At 40.4% G+C, this 20392-nt stretch overlaps 4 protein-coding genes across 4 annotated transcripts; 1 reads left to right on the forward strand and 3 right to left on the reverse strand.

Annotated features, from left to right (window-relative positions):
* Positions 1398-3228, forward strand: LOC18777949 (bifunctional dTDP-4-dehydrorhamnose 3,5-epimerase/dTDP-4-dehydrorhamnose reductase). Its single transcript, XM_007209345.2, has 2 exons — positions 1398-2033; positions 2498-3228. The coding sequence occupies exons 1-2, from the start codon at positions 1587-1589 to the stop codon at positions 2948-2950; spliced, it is 900 nt and encodes a 299-aa protein (XP_007209407.1). The 5' UTR covers positions 1398-1586; the 3' UTR covers positions 2951-3228.
* LOC18776269 (cucumisin) lies at positions 3260-6910 on the reverse strand. Its single transcript, XM_007210717.2, has 10 exons — positions 6827-6910; positions 6637-6725; positions 6355-6452; positions 6104-6244; positions 5922-6021; positions 5216-5726; positions 4815-5137; positions 4589-4700; positions 4271-4484; positions 3260-4144 (listed from the first exon to the last, which is right to left on the reverse strand). The coding sequence occupies exons 1-10, from the start codon at positions 6908-6910 to the stop codon at positions 3519-3521; spliced, it is 2298 nt and encodes a 765-aa protein (XP_007210779.2). The 3' UTR covers positions 3260-3518.
* LOC18777588 (subtilisin-like protease SBT4.3) lies at positions 10172-14109 on the reverse strand. Its single transcript, XM_007210185.2, has 10 exons — positions 14026-14109; positions 13855-13943; positions 13525-13622; positions 13253-13393; positions 13064-13163; positions 12218-12728; positions 11735-12054; positions 11534-11651; positions 11223-11439; positions 10172-10803 (listed from the first exon to the last, which is right to left on the reverse strand). The coding sequence occupies exons 1-10, from the start codon at positions 14107-14109 to the stop codon at positions 10172-10174; spliced, it is 2310 nt and encodes a 769-aa protein (XP_007210247.2).
* On the reverse strand, positions 17025-18698 carry LOC18777070 (transcription factor TCP9). Its single transcript, XM_007210995.2, has one exon. The coding sequence runs from the start codon at positions 18296-18298 to the stop codon at positions 17177-17179; it is 1122 nt and encodes a 373-aa protein (XP_007211057.1). The 5' UTR covers positions 18299-18698; the 3' UTR covers positions 17025-17176.

Here is a 20392-nt window from a genome sequence, read left to right on the forward strand (position 1 = left end):
GATTCTGAATTATACCAAATTGACAATATAGCTTACATTTTAAGGTTCTTTGGAAATTTTGGGAGGGCTTGGATCTAGGGATAAGAATAAAAGAAAGTGGAAGTATTGCCAGAAAAAAAAAAAAAAAGTAAGCAAGAATTAATGCACTTTAATTAATTAGAACATGTAGAGGTGACGCTTGCACACAATCTCCATGATGCTTGATGCTTAAATGATTAAATTTAAGTCCAATTACCACTTTAAAAGGATATCACTTTAGTTAATTTAGGGGAATTATGATATGCAAATACTAGGAAATAGGAACCTGAGTCATTTCAGTGTCTTAATTTGATCTATTTGTCTCTTTATTATTGTAAATTTCTTCTTCTTCTTCTTCTTTTTTCCTTCTTTTTTTCCTTTTATGAACTTTATGGAATCATATTAATGTGGTCACTTCCCTTGCTAATTCAAACTTACCCAACAATAACCCGATTGGCATTTTACAGGTGTTCTTTCAATTAGTGAAAATGAGAGGACAACAATCCATCAACTAATGAAGACCAAATAAGAATTTAACTTCATCAATGTGCCTCAAGTGTAAGACAACAATCCTAAGAGCATCTTCAATACAGCAGAGTTGCTATACTTTTGTCTTCAGCCATTTTATTTAGAATGAGGGCAAAACGCAACTTCAGTAGACTTGTTATATGGTTCTCTATTTTGGAGAACTCCTTATTTGAGTTTGGTGACTCTCTACATTGAGAAGGAGAGAGAAATTGATGGTTCTCCATAGGCCCACAACCCTCTCTCACCTCTTACTTTGAAATTTTTTTAATGAACTTTTAATTTTAGTTACTCAAATATTTAAATTTAAAAAAAATAAAATAAAAATTAGAGATTAGTCAAAATTGAGAATATTGCTAGAAGAAATATTTTTTAAAATAGTTTGCTATAATAGCTTTTTAGTCATTTTAGCTAAAATTTAGTTAAAATATAGAGACTCTCCTAGCTAAAATGTCTAAATAAGTAAAACTCAAATTCAGGGTTAAAAGACAAAATATTAGGTAACTACCAAAATTACCATTCACAATAAATTTGTCCAAATAGGAACTGATCTTTTCGGTAATGAAACACTTCTAGTAGCTTTATATCCACGACAAAAGTTTAACTCTCGTTCTTTCATTTCATTCTTCGAATCATAACAATAAAATGTACATATATCTACGGTTGATAGTCGTTCTTCGAATCATAATAATAAAATGTACATATATCTACGGCTGATAGTCGGCCACGTGCCATTTCCAAAATTGAAAAAAAAGAAGAAAAATAAAGGGGTGAAGTCCATGGTATGGGGTGCGAGGTCACCCTCATCCTAACCCACCTCCTTTGTTCAGGCAGAGGATTAAAGATACCATCGTGTCCCGAAACACTCGCACTCGCCCACTCCGTCTCTCATCGCTCGTCACTTGTAATTCCTATATACAATACACGCCCTTCACTTCCTTCCTCCTCACAACAACAAACACACCCTTCCATTTCTTCTTTTCATTATTCTTCTTCTTAGATCCAAATCTCAAACTCTCTCTCTCTCTCTCTCTCTCTTCGCCATGGGTTTTCCATCCAACGGCGCCGAGAAGCCGCTCAAGTTTCTGATCTACGGCAGGACGGGCTGGATAGGCGGCCTTCTCGGCAAGCTCTGCGAGGCCCAATCCATAGCCTACGAGTACGGCTCCGGCCGCCTCGAGAGCCGCGCCTCGCTCGAGGCCGACATCGCCGCCATCAAGCCGACCCACGTCTTCAACGCCGCCGGCGTCACCGGCCGCCCCAACGTCGACTGGTGCGAATCCCATAAGGTCGAGACCATCCGCACCAACGTGGTAGGCACCTTGACCCTTGCTGACGTTTGCAGGGAGCGCGGGCTGGTCCTCGTAAACTACGCGACGGGTTGCATTTTCGAGTACGATGCGGGTCATCAGCTCGGGTCGGGCGTCGGGTTTAAGGAGGAGGACACGCCCAACTTTATCGGATCTTTCTACTCCAAGACCAAGGCCATGGTGAGTTGATCTCATTTGACCTTACTTTTACATTGCCAATTTACGTTAACGTAGTTACCAAGTTGCCCTTGCCCTGTTTTTCTTTATTTTTATTGATTTGTTAAGATCTCATTTGGGTATTTTAGATCTGGAGATTCTGTTGTTGGATCTGTAATGTCGTGCAATTTTGGGTTATAGATGTTTGTTTTGGCTAAAAGCTTAAATATTTGATGCCCAATTTATCTCAGCCTGATGATATTTCACAGATTGGGAACATTGGGTGGGTGGAAAAAAATTATGAAATGTGCATGTGACACGCCAAAATAGTGAAATTTGTAGTAAAAATAACACCATTGTATCTCTATTTATGACTTGTATTGTATTCACTGCGAGGTGGCGTTTTGATTTCATGTTGTCTTAGATCTTTGCAAGAATGCATGAAAGATGGCAATTACTAATTTTGGCTACTTGATGATACTTGAAAGGTGGAAGATCTGCTCAACAATTTCGAGAATGTGTGTACTTTGCGTGTTAGAATGCCGATTTCATCTGATTTATCCAACCCGCGTAACTTCATCACAAAGATCACTCGATATGAGAAAGTAGTAGACATTCCAAACTCCATGACGATCTTGGATGAACTCCTCCCCATTTCGATTGAGATGGCGAAGAGAAACCTCACCGGAATCTATAACTTCACAAACCCTGGAGTGGTCAGCCACAATGAGATCTTGGAGATGTATAAGGAATACATTGATCCCAGCTTCACATGGAAGAACTTTACTCTTGAGGAGCAGGCAAAGGTGATTGTTGCTCCCAGGAGCAACAATGAGCTGGATGCCACTAAATTGAAGCAAGAATTCCCTGAACTCTTATCCATCAAGGAATCTCTCATCAAGAATGTGTTCAAGCCAAATCAGAAGACTGCCAAAGCTTGAAAACTTTTTTAGGTTTGAATTTTTGGTTTCCATGTTTCTCTCAATTGAATTCAGTTCATGTGGGTTAATGTGATCTCTCCACTATACAATACAGCTCCTTCTCCCAGGTGGCATGCACGTCTGCCTTGTTTGTATTGGAATGTTGTATTTGAAATAACTTGATCAGTCAATAAACTAGTTGGAAGTGATGTACCAAGTTGAATTTTTTTGTAAGTTATTGATGATGTATTTATGGCTTTTAAATTTAATGAGCAATATTTTAGTCTTTCGATTCCGTTGATCCGTGACCGATGTAATTTTTCAACCCGCTTTTTTTTTTTTTTTTTTTTATATACTTGGAAGGCAGCAAAATATATTGACTGCAGAGCCTTTTTTATATTTTAAAATTGTTATATGTCAAGTGTCCTTGGTTGTTGTTCGAATGTGATGAAAAAGAGGGGCAGAGGACATATGCAACCAGAGAATATTATTTTGTGTTTTTATTGCAGTCTTGTAGAGACGCTACAGGATGGCAATTCTGATACAAGTTAAAAGGAGAAATCAGTTAACGACAGTGCAGAGTTGGGAATTAGTTGCGTCCAAGGATCCCATTTCCGTGATACAAGGAGGAACCTTTGAAGCTTGGTCTTTTCTCAAGTATGGAGTTGGAGGGATAAGCAGCACCAGGGAGGATTGTGTATATAACAAGTGGACTTCTCACCACATGGACCCCATCTGTCAAAAGGACTGCACCAGATAAGATTGGCTGCTGTGAAATCGGCGGACCACTTACCTTCACAGTGAACGATTTCTTCTCGCCAACGGCAGAGAAAGACAGGGTGGATGGTGTTACAGAAACCCTGGAGTAGGGAGTGTATGCATTAATATAATAGGTTGAGTTTGGTGAGCCAACATTGGTGACTGTTCTGGTAAAGACAGCGTGGATCTTTTGGCCATCTTCAACTGCGAGAGAGAACGATGGATAGTTAAGATCCCAAGCTCTTCCTGGCTTTGTTCTGCCACAGCTGCTGCTGTTGTCACCAATGATAAGCTTTAATGTGGTTGTATTGTAGCCCTGTTTGCAGAGGAAATGTACATAGTCTGCTTCTGATGCATCAAAGACGAGCCCAGGTTTAACTGCTTTCAGAGGGTTGATATGACCAGAACCATAAGCAAATTCGAGTTCATCGTGCTTCTTTGGGTCCAGGACATGAGCTATTCATGGGGGAAAAGTATTGGTAGTTTAATAGAGAGAAGCACATTGTTCATAAGTTAAAGAGAACATACTAGGGACTTGTATGTTTTTCCCAAAATGAAAACATGTATTTAGTCTGTTCATACCTGTGGTCATGAGGGCAGATTTGATTGCAGCAGCAGACCATTTTGGATGGGCAGCCTTGACATAAGCAGCAGCCCCACTGGCATGAGGGCAGGACATGGAAGTCCCAGAGATGATGTTATATTCGACACTCCTGGTGTCTTCGAAGTCAACGGAAGGTGGTGCCACTGGAGACCAAGCAGCAAGTATATCAACACCAGGGGCAGTGAGATCAGGCTGTACATCATTTCACAATTTCAGTAATATATAATATAATGAGCTCAGAAGCATACTTAAAAGGAAAATGATGATGAGAATCATGAAATTCAAATTTTTGTCACCTTGAGAATATCTGGGGTTATGGGGTTGGGTCCTCTGGAAGAAAATGATATAATGTATGGTGCCATGACATCCTTGTCCGTCTCACCAACCAGAATTGTTGCAACTGGATTCCTGAAACAGGTTGGTTTTTTCTTTCATTAAAATGATGCAGATAAGAGACTTTCATAAAGTTGGTGATGCCATCCGTTACCCTGCGAATAGAAAATTGTATAAGATTATACTTACTCTGTTGATCTGATATAGTCCAAAACTCTTTGACCATCTTCTGTGGTGATCACTGTTGCTGATAACGGGAAACTGAATGCAAAATCAGTGAATAACGAATCAGCCATAATTGCACCCACACCATCAGCTGACAGAATGCCAGCACCATCCCCGATTCTTTCGCAGAAAACAATCTTTCCCTTTACTTTGTACGAATTCATGGCTCCATGAAAACATTGGCTTGATATCGCTGAGTTAGCACCTGCAGAGAAGTTTGCAGCATCTCCTCCCCAAATTAGGGGATACGACTTCCCATTAAGGTCAAAATTATTAACAGAAAGTCCCTGCATTAAATCATTGTATGGTATAAGATGACTTGGAATGATACAGCTAGATATCTAAGTGTAGACTGTCAAACTCACAGAGTAAATTTCTCCATTTCCAAGAACTGCTTTCGCAACAAATCTTCTATCAATGGTGCTGGCAGCAACGGTCAAAATCCAAGGTGCATAATTAGAAACTGTTGCTGGAAAAGGCCCGGAGTTTCCAGCAGAACTTGAGGTCAATATACCGTATTTCATGGCGTGGAATGACCCAATAGCAATAGGGTCTTCTAAATATTCAAATGGAAAGGGAGCGCCAAGTGAAGTGGATATAATATCAACTCCATCTGCTATTGCATCATCAAACGCTGCAAGGATATCTGCAGAAGCACATCCAGATGCCCAACAGACTTTGTACACAGCAATCCTAGCATTGGGGACTCCACCTCTGGCAGTTCCAGCAGCTAGCCCAAAGTAACTTGCTGGCACCTCCCGGCCTGCAGCAGTCGAAGCAGTGTGGCTTCCATGTCCTTCAGAGTCTCTTGGCGATTTGATGTCAGTGGTGTCATAGTTGTCTTCGCTGTTGTAGTAGCGGGCTCCAATGAGTTTGCTGTGATGTCAAATGTTACATCAGTTGTGATTAAGGGGAGCCAAAGAGCAACATTTGTACACAAGAGTGCTATATGTTACTATGACAAAGCTTTCATATTTCATGCTTTGCTTATTTGCTTTGCTGTAATAGCATCTGAAACTTATAGCAGTTCAATGCAGTCAAATTGATCTTTTGAGGAGGAAGAGAGCTCACTTGTTGCAGGTGAAGTTGGCACCTGTGCATTTCCCCTTCCATTTTGAAGGTGGAGGGCCAAAGTCATCGTCGTTGAAGCTATCGGATTCTGGCCAGATTCCTATAAAACCAAAGACAATTAGAACGTATTTGAATTTTTTAAAAGGATGATTGTGAGTTTTTCTTTATCTCGTAAGTGTTACCTGTGTCTAGAACCCCAATAATAACTTTTCCTTCTATAGGTGCTGGAAGTGTGCCTTTGCTGAAACCCATGAAGTCCCATGACCTTGTTGTGTGAAGCTTTAGCTTGTGGTTTGGAAGAACTGAAACGACACCTTCCATTTCTGCAACCCATGTTTTCTTATTCTTAGCTTTGAAATGTATTTAGAAAAAGTGCACAAAGGCTTGAGATCTTTGCAACTTTATTGCATGTTTTTTAGCATGGCAATCTCACCTGACAACTTTGCAACTTCTTCATCAGATAATCTTGCTGCAAATCCATTAAAGCTCTTCCCATAACTATAGATCAGTGAGTCCTTGGCTGACGAAGTACTGCGATTGAGGAAACACAAATGCTTGAGATATTTCAAATGGTAAGTGCATTTACCTATGATGCAAAGCTTTCTGTTCTTTCTAGCCATTATGAATTATGATCACCCATTTGAGTGTTTGATAATGTGCCAATATTCATAAATAAAAAAGCCAAGTTATGCTAGTCTTAAATAGTGTCACTAACCTTCCAAGCACAGTTTCCAGCATTGAATGGTGTGTGGAAGCAACAGAAAAATCCCCCTTAGGCCGCTCTCCCATGTACACGATATGAACCTATACCGCAACAGATACAAATTTTGTGATCAGTAAAATGTTGATATACAGGTCTATTTTACACGTAAGAAAAACGAAAGAAAAATGAAGACTCTGTATACCTCTCTCTCTTGGCCATGGCAAGCTAGCACAAATGCTGCAAGCAACAATGCATATGGAAGAAAATGCAGCATTGCCTTGGCCATTGGTACCAACTGAGTTTAAGTCTATAAGTTGATATGTTTGATAAGAAGATCCAAGTGGGTATTTATAGAAGCTCAAACTTGGAAGATTGTAATGTCTACGGAATGCAAATTCCATCGTAGAGATCAATGGGGCAGGCCTGACCTTGTTGCTTCTGGTTTTGTAATTGTCGCCTTAGAAACCTGTTGTTTAAGGAAACACAACGACATTGTTACGAGTAATGCTATATACTACGGACAGAGATTCACTCTACATGACGTCCCTTTTTCTTTCTTAAAGAAAAGAAACATCATGAAAACCTCATTTTTACTCAATTTTCTTCCAATTCAACTCCATGTCGTGTTGGAAATTAGGAATGTTATTAAATTGTTATTTAGTTTCCTTTTATTAGTTGATTGTAATTGATTTGGAGTAGTCTCCAAGTAACCTAGTTTTCCTAGTTAAGCTTGTAATATCTCTATAAATACTTAGACGTTTGGCTCTATCAATAACAACTGAGAATTATTCTTCTTAACAAAATCTCTAATTTCACATGGTATCAGAGCACTGATTCTAGGGCGTCTCTTGAAACTTTTTTACAAACCTTATTTTCTTCACAATCCGATGTTTCACAACCCTAGTTGCTAATCTTTGAAATCTTTTGCCAAATTGAGAGTCGTTGGCGCTTTTCATCCCTCACCCATGATGGGTATTCATCTTCTACAGTTGTCTTGTTCACCCTCTCCTCAATGATCAATATTTTATTCCCGCTCACCGAGCCTTTATTTTCCTCCACGAGCCTCGTCAACGCTCGTCGAGCCTTTCATTTGACTGTTCTGCCGGTCTCTGGTTATTTTCCTCCGTGAGCCTTGTCACCGCTCACCGAGCCGTTATTTTCCTCCACGAGCCTCGTCAACGCTCGTCGAGCCTTTCATTTGACTGTTCTGCCGGTCTCTGGTTATTTTCCTCCACGAGCCTCGTCAACGCTCGTCGAGCCTTTCATTTGACTGTTCTGCCGGTCTCTGTCTTCTTCAGCTACTCTCTTGAGTTGCCTTTTCGCTTCTCAGTTTGAGCACCTTATCTTTGTCTTTGTCTCTGTTCATGATTTGCTGGGTTTCCTCCCTTACTATTCTCCTTTTTTGAAGTTTTTTCTTCATGAGACAGCCGTATGCTACCACATTCCCCTCTTGCATTTGTTTCTGCCATGAGACTGGCATGTTTGAGTCTCTTTACTATTATTTCAATTTCTCTTCTTTCAAATCTTGACCATTTATCAGTGTCAAATTTGATGGGGAGATATATGCAACTTTATTTGGGTGCTGCTTCCTTCAACTCACGACTCTCATACATCGTCGGATTTGAGAGGAGCAACAACCCCCTTTACAGCAGCACACCGCTGCTCCATTTGCCTCCAAATTTGCTTTCATTACAACAGTGACACAGTTGCGACACAGCTGCCCCCTCTACAGCAGTGACACCACTGCCTCTTTATCAGCAACCTTTGGGAGTAACACCTTTCACAATCTCTTGTGCAAGTTGGACGTTCTTGATATCCACTCTCCAACTTGAGGGGGAGTGTTGGAAATTAGGAATGTTATTAAATTGTTATTTAGTTTCCTTTTATTAGTTGATTGTAATTGATTTGGAGTAGTCTCCAAGTAACCTAGTTTTCCTAGTTAAGCTTGTAATATCTCTATAAATACTTAGCCTTTTGGCTCTATCAATAACAACTGAGAATTATTCTTCTTAACAAAATCTCTAATTTCACATGTCGTGACTGGATTAGGATATAGAATGACCCTTTAGAGCTTCGATTTTAAGTTTTAAGTCTAATATAATTAAGTAAAAATAAGGTTTTCTCAACGCGCGTTAATTATGTTCTAGATAATAAATGATAACATATATACCATGCATCCTTAATTTTAGACCTCGTTCATTACATACAGTAGATGTTGTAAAAAATGTAACCATTAATATAACCAATACAAATAGTAAAAGTAATTTTGTTCCATTATTTAAAGGAATATATGCAAAGTCAACATAAATATATTGCCAATTTGCCCATAAAAGACCAAAATAAAAGGTTAAAAGGTCATTGTTATCTCAATCCAGTATTTAACTTGCTGTAACGAGTATTACTAGGTGATCGTCTATGACTCTAGTGAAATTCACTTATTACCAAATATATTTGACAAGCTAAAAAAATGTGATCTTTTTAACATTATTCTTATTTTTTGTTTTCTTTCTTTATTTATTTTTTGTTATTATAATATTTGAACCCACAATCTCCCACTCCAATCCCACTTCAAAACCATTTGAGGCTCTCATGGGTCCCTCTAACATTGTTGGCACTTGCAAATAAGTTTTTACTTTGAATGCCACACGTAAGTTCTATTGGTTTGAAATTTGAATCTAACGCGCTTTTAATAAAAGTAACTAATCTCACAGTAGTTGACCCAAAAAAAAAAAATTTCTCACACTAAACTTTTCTTCATTAAAAATAAAAAAATAAAAAAAAGCTTTCACTTTTGTTTCTCTCATTTTTCCTTGTTATTATCAAGTCAATGTTTTCAATCTTGTCTCATTTTTACAATAATTAATGTTTCCTTGATCAACTCACCGTCCCTCGATTGCAATTTAGTGGATATAATATATAGTTCTGTACCTATCACTTTACAATTGTAGGCTCCATTCAACATGGGTAAATTAATAATGAGCTTTGGATATAAGGAGATTCATCCTTCATAAACTAAACCAGAATTATGAACATAATTATTGATCTAAACCAAATTTGCAATTAATTTGCTTCAAGCATATGATTTATGTTTAACATTTCATTACAAATATATAATACAATCCAACGATACTATGAAAAGCTTGCACTCAATATGGGGAACTTGAGAGTCTAGAAACTATTAGTGTCACTAGACCAAATAATTATTAACGGTTTCTTGCAATTAATGCATGTACTTGAACATTGAGCGTTGATCACATACATGTTGTTAACATAATTTTTCTGCAAACAAATGCTATATTATGTTCATCTAGGAAATACCATGAATGTTGTGCAGCATGGTAATACAGTAATTTTCCTTTTTTCCACATTATATTTGATTTTGATGATAGTATTTCATCAATTGATAGTGCAACTAAAATTCAAATACAGCTCACAATTGGACAAATCAGCTAAAACCAATGCTGCAATACAAGAGTGCACTGGGCCTTATTATTTTTACAATTATTTTCAAACCAACTTGACTAATTGGATGGGATTAAGAACATTTCTAGGTGTGCCTGAGCATCCCATTTCTGTAATACAAGGAAGAACCTTTGAATCTTTTCTTGTTCTGAGGGGCAGAGGATGAGATACGAATAGAACCAGGCAGGAATGTGTAGACAACGAGTGGGGCCCTCACCTGATGGACCCCATCACTCAGTACAATTGAACCAGATATGATTGGCTGCTGTGAAATCTTTGGACCAGTTACCTTCACAGTAAATGATTTCTTCTCACCAACAGAAGAGAAAGAAAGAGTAGATGGTGAAACAGAAACTGTGATTGTGGAGAGGGGTGAGAATGAGGCAATTGTATAAGTTGAGTTTGGTGAGCCAACATTGGTTACTGTTCTTGTGAACTCAGCTTTGATCTCTTGGCCATCTTCAAGTTGAAGGGAGAATGAGGGGTAGTTTAAATCCCAAGCTTTGCCTGGCTTTGTGCTGCCACAGCTGCTGTTCTTGTCACCAGTGATGATCCTCAATGTGGTGCTGTTGTAGCCCTGTTTGCATAGGAAATTTATGTAGTCTGCTTCCGATATGTCGAAGATGAGGCCAGGTTTTACTGCTTTCAGAGGATTTATCTGACCAGACCCGTAAGCGAATTCGAGGTCTGCATGTTTCTTTGAATCCAGGACAGTAGCTGTTCGCGGGGAGAAAAAATTAAGGGTAGTTTGATAGAGAAATGAGACCTAGGACTTGAGCTAGTGCAGTTTTATGACATAAAATTACACTATTTGTCCATGTAGTTTGTTGAGTTTTCCAGTTATATCTCTAGTTTAACTTTGGAAAATTACTAACTCTGTCAACAGAGGTTGATGAGGTTGTCAACCCTAAATTCCCATGTTTTCAAAGTAAAAACCCTTTCAAAGGCACACGAAATGACAAAATACCCTTACTCGTGGGAAGCAAGCGATGCGCGGGTTGCGTGTTTTTAAACTACTGGGACAAAAGTGAAAATCCAAGCAAATTATAGGGACTAAAAGCAAGGCACACTACTCATGATTAGAAGAGGAATGCAGTAAAAATGAGTACATGTGTATGTAGTTAGACTGTTGATACCTGTGGTCATGAGGGCAGATTTGATTGCAGCAGCAGACCAGCTTGGATGAGCAGCCTTGAGATAGGCAGCAGCACCACTAACATGAGGGCAGGACATGGAAGTCCCTGAGATTATGTTGTACTTAACGCTCCGTGTGTCCTCGTAGAAGGTCTCGGAAGGTGGTGCCACAGGAGACCAAGCAGCAAGTATATCCACACCAGGGGCAGTGAGATCAGGCTGTGTACATCAATTAATCCACAACCTCAACATATACCCATATCTATAGGAAAATGAGTAATTGAGATTCATGGAGTTCATATTTTTTTGTCACCTTGAGAATATCTGGGGTTAGAGGGTTAGGTCCTCTAGAAGAAAATGATGCAATGGATGGTGCCATGACATCCTTATCATGCTCAGGATCAGAAACCAGAATTGTTGCAATGGGGTTCCTGAAACAGGTTGGTTTCATTATCCATTCATGAAAATGAAACTTAGAATGATTTAGAGCCAAGTAAAAGATAACAATGCTTACTCTGTTGATCTTATATAGTTCAAAATTTTCTGTCCATCTTCTATTGTGATCTGTGTCGAGGGTAAGGGGTAGTTAAATGCAACATCAGTGGGAAAGTCGACCATAATCGTACCAACGCCGCCAGCTCTTCGAATGTCAGAACCATCCGAGAAGGAATCACAGTAAACAATCTTCCCCTTGATTTTGTCTGAACTCAGGGTGTTAGGTACACAATCGCCTGCAAACTCTGAGCTTGCACCTTTGGAGATGTTTGCAGCATCACCTCCCCATATTAAGGGATATGACTTCCCATTTAGGTCGAAATTATTAATCGAAAATCCCTTCATTTGCATGGTATGTTGTATTAGTAAGATGATACAGCAGTAAGTATTCGTACCATCTCAACTAACCATCTAGTATGCGTCTCGTCTTTAGTACCGTACATGGTCAGTTGAGATAGTACAAATATCTATCAGTAATGTAATTCTAGAGTTTCAAACTCACAGAGTAAACTTGTCCATTCCCAAGAACTGCTTTTGCAGTAAATCTTCTGTCAATGGTGCTGGCAGCAACAGTCAGAATCCAAGGTGCATAATTGCTAACAGTTGCCGGATAAGGCCCACTGTTTCCCGCAGAACTTGATGTCAATATACCGTTTTTCATGGCGTGGAAAGACCCGATCGCTATCGGGTCTTTTAGGTATTGGATGGGAACATCAGAGCCAAGTGATGTTGATATAATGTCAACTCCATCAGCTATTGCATCATCAAATGCTGCAAGGATATCTGCAGTAGCACAATCTGACAACCAGCAAACTTTGTACACAGCGATTCTAGCACCGGGGACACCACCTCTTGCCGTTCCATTAGCAAGCCCAAAGTAACTTGCTGCTACCTCCCGGCCTGCAGCAGTCGAAGCAGTGTGGCTTCCATGTCCAATGGAGTCTCTTGGTGAATGGAACTCGCTGCTGTCATATTCGCCTTCGCTATTGTAGAACCGGGCTCCAATGAGTTTGCTGTGGCATTTTCAAGTGTTACATTAGTTGTGATCAAAGATGAGCCAAAGAACAATCAGCTGCACACACGAGTGCTTTATGTTTATTATGTCAAGATTTCTGAGGGAAACTTATCACACTCAAGAGTGCTTTATGTTTATTATGTCAAGATCTCTAGAGGCTCCCTTTACATAGTGCTCAAACTCTCCTCGAGTAGTGCTCAAATCCCTTCGAGGGTAAAATTTTCAAGAGGAATAGAAGGAGGAGCAACAACCGGTTTTATAACGGGACAGCTGATGATGTTCAATGCTATGTTATGCTTGAAAATAAATCTTTTCAGGAGCAAGAGAGCTCACTTGTTGCATGTGAAGTTGGGGCCTTGGCATACACCCTTCCATTTTGTAGGCGGAGGTCCAAAGTCTTTGTCATTGAAGCTATCAGATTCCGGCCAGATTCCTATGAACCCGAAGACAATTAGAAGGTTTTGGAATTTTTCAAAAGGAGATGATTGTGAATTTTTCTTTAACTTATCTCTCAAGTGTTACCTGTGTCTATAACCCCAATAATAACTTCTCCTTCTATACTTACTCCAAGTTGGCCTTTGCTGAAACCCATGAAGTCCCATGACCTTGTTGTGTGAAGCTTTAGCTTGTGGTTTGGAATGACTGAAACTACACCTTCCATTTCTGCAATCCATATGTTTCATATTTTTCCTTCTTAGCTTTGAAAATTGAAATGTATTGAGAAAACAAAATGCTCGAGAACTTTCGAACACATTTTCATTCCTTTTGTAGCCAATTGTTTTTGGCAATCTCACCTGACAACTTTGCAACTTCTTCATCTGATAATCTTGCTGCAAATCCATTAAAGCTCTTCCTATAACTATAGATCAGTGACTCTTTTGCTGACAAAGTGCTGCAATTGGAGAAACACAAATTCTCAAGATATTTCAAAATGTATGTGTGTTATGACAAAATGCCACTTTGGAAAAACAAAAATAACCAACTATCATTTAATCTAGTGGTACGTTTCTTGCCAACGCTGGAAGAGGACCCAAGTTCGAATCCATCCTCCCCAACTTATCAAAAATTAAAAATTAAAAAAATAACCCAATTTGGGATGAACTTTAAATAGTGTTGTAGATAACCTTCCAAGTGCTCTTTGCAGCATTGAATGGTGTGTTGAGGCAACAGAAAAGCCTCCCTGAGGCCGATCTCCCATGTACACAATGTGAACCTATACACAAATAAATACAAATTTCATCAGAAAATAAATAAAAATGCAGTTCCAATTCTCAAATTAAAAATAATTTGTGTACCTTTCTCTCTTGGCCATGGCAAGCTACCACAAATGCTGCAAGCAACAAAGCATATGGAAGAAAATGCAGCATTGCCTTGGCCATTTGGTGCCAACTAACTCAATGTGTACAAAGTTGATATGTTTGATAAGATCCAATTAGTTTGGTATTTATATAAGCAAAAACATTTGAAGATTGTAATGTCCACAGGCGGCAGATTCCCCTTGTACGTACAGCTCAGTTAGCGCAGGCAAGTTCTTGCTGGTTCTGTTTTTGACAGTGTTGCCAAACGACGGTTAAAACAACAATGTTTGAGGAAGCACATTTGCCTTGCATTGCAGCTCACAAAGTACCCTTCAACAAGCACATTAATTTATAAGGTACGCTTCAACTAGCATTATCCTGTTAACATACAGATGCTTTCATTCTCTCTCTCTCTCTCTCTCTCTCTCTTCCTTGTTATTACCACTTCATAGTTTTGACCTTGTTTCATTTTTTTTCTTCTTTTTGCAAGAATTTGTCCTTCCTTAGAAATACAGCGACCCTCGACTTCAACGTAGTGGATGGATAGATCCCTACCATTTACTGAGTAATATATTGTGGACCCCATTGAAGAAAGGTGATAATAAACTTGGGAGACGAAGAAGAGCAAATCTTTCTTTCTTTCTTTTTTTTTTTTTTTTTTTTGGAATAATAGAAGTTAAAACTCCCAATCCTCAGCCACAAGCAATAGCCCAAACTTGCTTTTGAGAAAATGTGATTGAGTAGTTTATTGAATCTACTTGGATTATTGTATACTTTTCCTTTTTCTTTAGCTATTTGACAATGAAGATTTGTATTGATCTAAGAAAAGTTATCTTGATCATATCCAATGTGAGACATGGAGTCATCACAACTTCTCAACCTTTTGAAGGAGGAAAACTTTGCCCCCTTTCACGACACAAATGTCTCAAAAATGTTACATCATGTAAGTGGCATACGAGCCATATTTGAAACACCGTGTTTCATAAAATGAATATGGACAAGTTTTTCTCCTTTAGAATAGGGTGTAGACAATTTTTTGTCCTTTAGAATATGGATCAATCATACTAACATGAAAAAGAGTAGGTTGGATTAGTGTGAACACATGAGTGCCACGATTTTGGCATGATAAATTTTTTAACTTGTATTGTATGAAGAAACTGTCTTTTTCATTTTCTACAAGATTGATTATATTGTAATTGAATTTGAATCAACATAAATTGATATCGTTCAGACATAATGCACATCAAATTTATTAGTTTTTAAATAAAATAATACAGGCTTATTTATGTACATGCCTCATGTGCTTTCAAAGTTGTTTCATATTACTATATGTTCTTTGAAACGTCTCAAAATACTCCATACACTTTTTAAAGCTGTCTCACATTACCCGTTCTATCAATATTAAGAGACGTTCAATTATTTGGTTTGGGCCCCACTTCTTTTCAATCGCTTAACATTGGAGAATAAGGGTTATTTAGTTTCAAAAATTGGGGTATTTGGGGAGAAGGGGAAATTTGGAGAAGAAGGCTAGGGCTTATGAAAATTTGAGGTGGGGTTCGGATTTCGGGAGAATCTGGAGAAGAAATCACGGGTTTATAAAACTCTGAGGTGGAGTTCGAAATTGGGAGAATCTGGAGTAGAAGATTAGGGTTTATGAATCTCTTAGTGGAGTTCGGATTTGGTAAAGGGGTAAGGGGGTCGCACGATTTGGGAGAAAAGGGGAAAGAGGGATTTCAGATTTAGAGGTTCAGCTGGTTATTCTCTGTGTGAATACTGATTGAATTGAAGAGATGGAAACAAGAGAAGCAAGGCATGCTCAATAGTGTCATTGTGGGAAGTTAGCATGGATGCAGACTTCGTGGACCACTTCAAACCCAAGGCGGAAATTTCTAGTGCACCCAAAATCTTTTTGAATGGTTTGAATGTTGTGGAATTATAAATTCTGCAATTGGTTAGTTTTATAAGACTTTAATGGTGAGTTCTCCAAGTCAGTCATTTATTTGCATGTATTTAAATTTGCTTAAATTATTTTTGAATAGTGAGTTCTCCAAGCATCAATGATCAGCATTAAGCCACGTGTGCGTGCGGAGACTCATCTTCAATCGAACGTTAAAAACAAATAAAATATTGAGATGGGCCACCAGATATGAGAACCGTCCATGGTAGACGTACAGCGGGCGGGCCCACACGAATATGGAGCCCAATCTTTTCTTGTGCCTTCCCATCTAGATCGGAGCAACTAACCCAACTTGGGGACTGGGGAGTGCAAATGTGGGCCCAATCCAAACATCAAATCCCCACAAGTGTTAGCCGGGGGACCCCACAACCTCCACCACATCTCTCGGTGCACGCGACCTCATCGCCCAGCCATTGACAGCTTCAACGATGGCCCACCCTCCACGGGGAGGGATCACATCTTTCTCGTTGATGCCCCCACCCTCATCAACGCCCCCACAACGAGCGTGGCTTCCACGTCCGAAACAGAAACGCGTTTACGAGGGAAGTACTGCTGTCGTCGTTTTGAAGAGGGTGGGAGATGCGAGGGTTTGGATAAACTACGGGTTTGGGCCCACCATTTCTACGTGGACCACACCACACACAAACAGAGCCCCACCCAGCCAGCCAGGCTGAACGAACTCCCTGCCTACTCCGAAGTTCTGAAGGCGTAACACGTGTGACCTTTCCTCACACGTGTGCGTACGGTCCGACCCGGAAACAAAAGGTACCCGAAAAAGAGTTCACACACAGTTAGCTTCCACCACCTCCGCCAGTAGACTAGTACACTCTCCAACGCCATTTATTTGCATGAAGATAATTTTATCATGCATTATTTCATTATTTGGTTTTTATAAAAATTATTTAATCTAAAAGAAAATTTATTAAAATAAAAATAAAATAAAAAAAAGTTATGAGCATGGTGGATTGGGTTGAGGGAGGCATACAAGTTTTGAGAGAGGAAATCAGAACCAAGTAAACGAAAATTGACAGAGCAAAACAACAAAAACCCAATTATAATTTTTTTGTTTTTCCAAATTCTTTTTTATTTTGAATTTGCAGCTGTTTCATCAGCTCTCATCAAATTCGGAACACTAAGAAAAAGCTCGCTAAACTCACTTCACTCACTCACTCTCTCATGGCGGTTTTGCAATCACTGGGTTTGATGTTGATGAGTTGTTGGCGGGCCGACGGGTCGACCCATGAACTGTAACTCCTGCTTGTCGTAAATTTCAAGAGAAAAATCTCTCAGCATCTGAGCCTTGCTCGCGCCACTCCCGCTACCGTTACTGTTGTTACTCGACGAGCTCACGCTCGGCGCCATTGTCGTCGACGACCTCTTCGCCGCCCTCGGCCCCACCGTGCTCGTACTCGCCGCCGAGTTTGACAGAGCCGGCGACGGAGCCCGAACCTCCACTCCTCCTCCGTTATTCGCCACAAAACTCGATATTGGCCGGGTAGCCCCAGCCACGTTGAAAACCGGCGTCACCGTCGGCGAGAGGGCCCATATCTGCGGTTGTGGGCCGGACGGTCCCGCACCCGAGCCCACCGGGCCCATCCAGAACGCATTCGCTGGGACCATCAGCCCAGCGCCGCCCACGGCCCAGACCGGAACCAGGCCTTGTGGCGCCGCGGGCCCTACCGGAGCCAGACCCGACGACTGCGAAACGGCGTCGTTCTTCAGGTCCACGAACTCGGAATTCGAGGGGCGCTTTCGCTTCTTGGTTGTGGAGGAAGGCGAGGAGTTGTCGTCGGCCGAAGTGGAGGCCGTGGTGGGGATCTTGAGGGTCCCACCGACGGACACGGCGATGGCGGGAACGGTGCCGGTGCCGGTGGCCTCGATGATGGCTTGCTCGGCGTGTTCGAGGAGCCACCGGACGGTTTCGCCGTCGGACTTGTGGCCCAGTTCCCGGGTCAGCTGGAAGATCCGGGCCGCGCACGTGGCGGGTATTCTGATCCTCCGCCCGCGTCCCTCGACTTTTGTGTGGCGGTCCTTGGTAGAGGCCCGTCGGGTCGGGTTGGAAACGGGTACAGCCACGGACATGGGCATTTGCATCGCCACCGGAACCATGCCGATGGAGTGAGCCTGCGGCGGAGGGTCGGAGTCAATGGGCTCCTCCTTCAGCTGCTGAAACGCCGTCGTCTCGTCGAAGTTAGGCTGCGTCGAAACGACCCTGTTTCCGTTGTTCTTGTTGTTGTCTTCGGGGTCGCCGGTGCTGGTGCTGAGATCGGAGGTGCCTCCGTCGTCGTCTTGATCCTCCAAATACGACGTCATTTTCGGAGACCAAAAACAACAAAACGAAAAGAGAGTCAGTGACGCAGATGGGTTTTCGGTTCGAAGAGGGAGAAGAATTGGACCGTTTGGTTCGAGAAAATCTGCGGGAAAATGATTAGGGTTTTGATCAGCTTCGTGTGTTTTGGAGAGACGAAGTGAAAGGCGAAGGCTTTATCTCCATAATCCATAGACGGGACGGGAGAGAAGGAAGCATGAAGAAATGAAACTGTGAAAATATAGTAATATAACGGAAAGAGAGAAATTAAAAGGAAAAAAAAAAAAGAATTGGGGATGAAATAACAAATAACAATAAGGGAGCCCCACTGCCCCACTATTTGGAATTTTACAAGCACAATGAGATCATGATGATCGTAGGGTGGAGGATGGGGCCACGTTTTAGGGACCTATTTGGGTGGGCCACGGCTAATGACGTGTTCCAATCGGTGGTGGTGGACCACTGAGGCCTCAGCCAATCGGATCAAAGAGATGGGAGTCACTCAGAAAGGTCTGGAAAAATGCTTCAGTGGATTTCAGTGGTGATTGGTTGGCACTTGGCAATTTGGCCGCATCGCCCCATTTACTGTTCTCCATCGCCCAAATACAAAGCCTAAAGTCCTTCTTGCCTTTTTAAAATTTTCCTTTTGAGCCAAACCAATGTTAGAAGGACCATAATTAATTTCAACAAAATAATAAAAACGACCACAATTAAATATTTTTATTATTATTCATCAATGGAAAGTTGAACTCCAACTAAGACATCCTTTTAACATTAGAAATCATCAGTCCTGATCTCTTAGATTACAGGGATTCAAGAGATTTGTGGTCACTCACCGTTGGATGTAAATTCAACGGTTCACTCACTCTTGCATTCTTTTTAAAAAACTTTTTTGAATCGTTGGATTAATATCCAACGGTGGGTGACCACAATCTCTTGGACTCATGTGGTCCAAGAGATCGGGACTATAGAAATCATAAACCAGCTTCTCTAAATGTCAAAACGATAAATTAGTTGTTAAAACGTTAAACCAGCTTCTCTAAACATTATAACGATAAATATCAATAAATTAAAAGTTAATTGGCGTATAATAATTTAGAGATACGATACTTATCGGAAAATAAATCACTCCATCTTTTTTATTATTTATAAAAACTATAATTTAAATTCCAACTCGTGTATACCATGTCAGCATTACCAACTCCAACTTAAATATGTTATTTGAGTCACAAAATATGTTAGACCTATTCTTTGGCAAGATGGAGTAGCGGTCGAATGAGTAGAGCCAAAAGTGGGATTTTATTTATTGACCGTTAAATCTGTTTGAGTGACTGTGTTGACTGCCGGCAAGGAGTCAAGTTGATGAGCTCTCTTTTTATCCCCCACACCTAGTTAACATTGTTTTCGGTGATTAATACGCTAATTACAATTCTTACCCGTTTTATTAGCAGCTCACAACGCCATCATAAATTTATAATTTTCCTATAATGGAGTATATTCGTAAGCTAATTGTGCACAAATCTCAATTATGCAATCCAATTATCCAGATTCCAGAGAATATTCGTGTGGTTGGTTCCCTTCTCAGCGTCACCATCCCAACCTTGGGCTCTAGCAGTCTATTGAAATTAAAATGTCATTTTGTAAGCTTTAGAGACACAGTGATATTTGACCACACTGCCACGGCTTTGACTGGCCTCATCATATTTGTCTTGTCTCATAGCCTTCCTTTCTCACAAGTTACAAACACAATCCGCAAAAGGTAAGGTGCTCTAGTAGAAAGCCCTTTAGCTTCACAAAATCGACTCCGCAAAAGTTGAGGATTTCATTAGCGTCAGTTGTTCACACGTGAGTGAGTTTACCTGTCACAAGATATATCCCATTCTTGTTACATGAAAACTTTTCTACCACAATACATCAACATGCATCAACAGCTAAGAGCCGACCCTCTCACACATAGACAACTGACTCGAGCATCGCTCTAGGTAAGCTGGTTGTATGTATGTATATCAAGACTCTCAAAACTCTCAACCCTAGACCATAACTCGTAATCATTATGAAATAGTGGACTTTTCATCAGACTCGGTGTCAGCCCTCTCCCA

The sequence above is a fragment of the Prunus persica genome, chromosome G5, assembly GCF_000346465.2.
Source record: "Prunus persica cultivar Lovell chromosome G5, Prunus_persica_NCBIv2, whole genome shotgun sequence".
In the NCBI taxonomy this organism is placed as follows: Eukaryota; Viridiplantae; Streptophyta; class Magnoliopsida; order Rosales; family Rosaceae; genus Prunus; species Prunus persica.

Bases quoted from the DNA above. Each gene is read 5' to 3' on its own strand.
- LOC18777949 (XM_007209345.2), top strand. From the start codon at position 1,587: ATGGGTTTTCCATCCAACGGCGCCGAGAAGCCGCTCAAGTTTCTGATC. The intron at 2,034-2,497 runs GTGAGTTGATCT...GATACTTGAAAG, and splicing joins ACTCCAAGACCAAGGCCATG to GTGGAAGATCTGCTCAACAA.
- LOC18776269 (XM_007210717.2), bottom strand. From the start codon at position 6,910: ATGGCCAAGGCAATGCTGCATTTTCTTCCATATGCATTGTTGCTTGCA. The intron at 6,245-6,354 runs GTGAGATTGCCA...CATGGGTTGCAG, and splicing joins AGAAGTTGCAAAGTTGTCAG to AAATGGAAGGTGTCGTTTCA. The intron at 5,727-5,921 runs GTGAGCTCTCTT...TTGACATCACAG, and splicing joins GCCAACTTCACCTGCAACAA to CAAACTCATTGGAGCCCGCT.
- LOC18777588 (XM_007210185.2), bottom strand. From the start codon at position 14,109: ATGGCCAAGGCAATGCTGCATTTTCTTCCATATGCTTTGTTGCTTGCA. The intron at 13,944-14,025 runs GTACACAAATTA...ATTTGTGTATAG, and splicing joins GCCATGGCCAAGAGAGAAAG to GTTCACATTGTGTACATGGG. The intron at 11,652-11,734 runs GTAAGCATTGTT...AACCTGTTTCAG, and splicing joins AACTATATAAGATCAACAGA to GAACCCCATTGCAACAATTC.
- LOC18777070 (XM_007210995.2), bottom strand. From the start codon at position 18,298: ATGACGTCGTATTTGGAGGATCAAGACGACGACGGAGGCACCTCCGAT.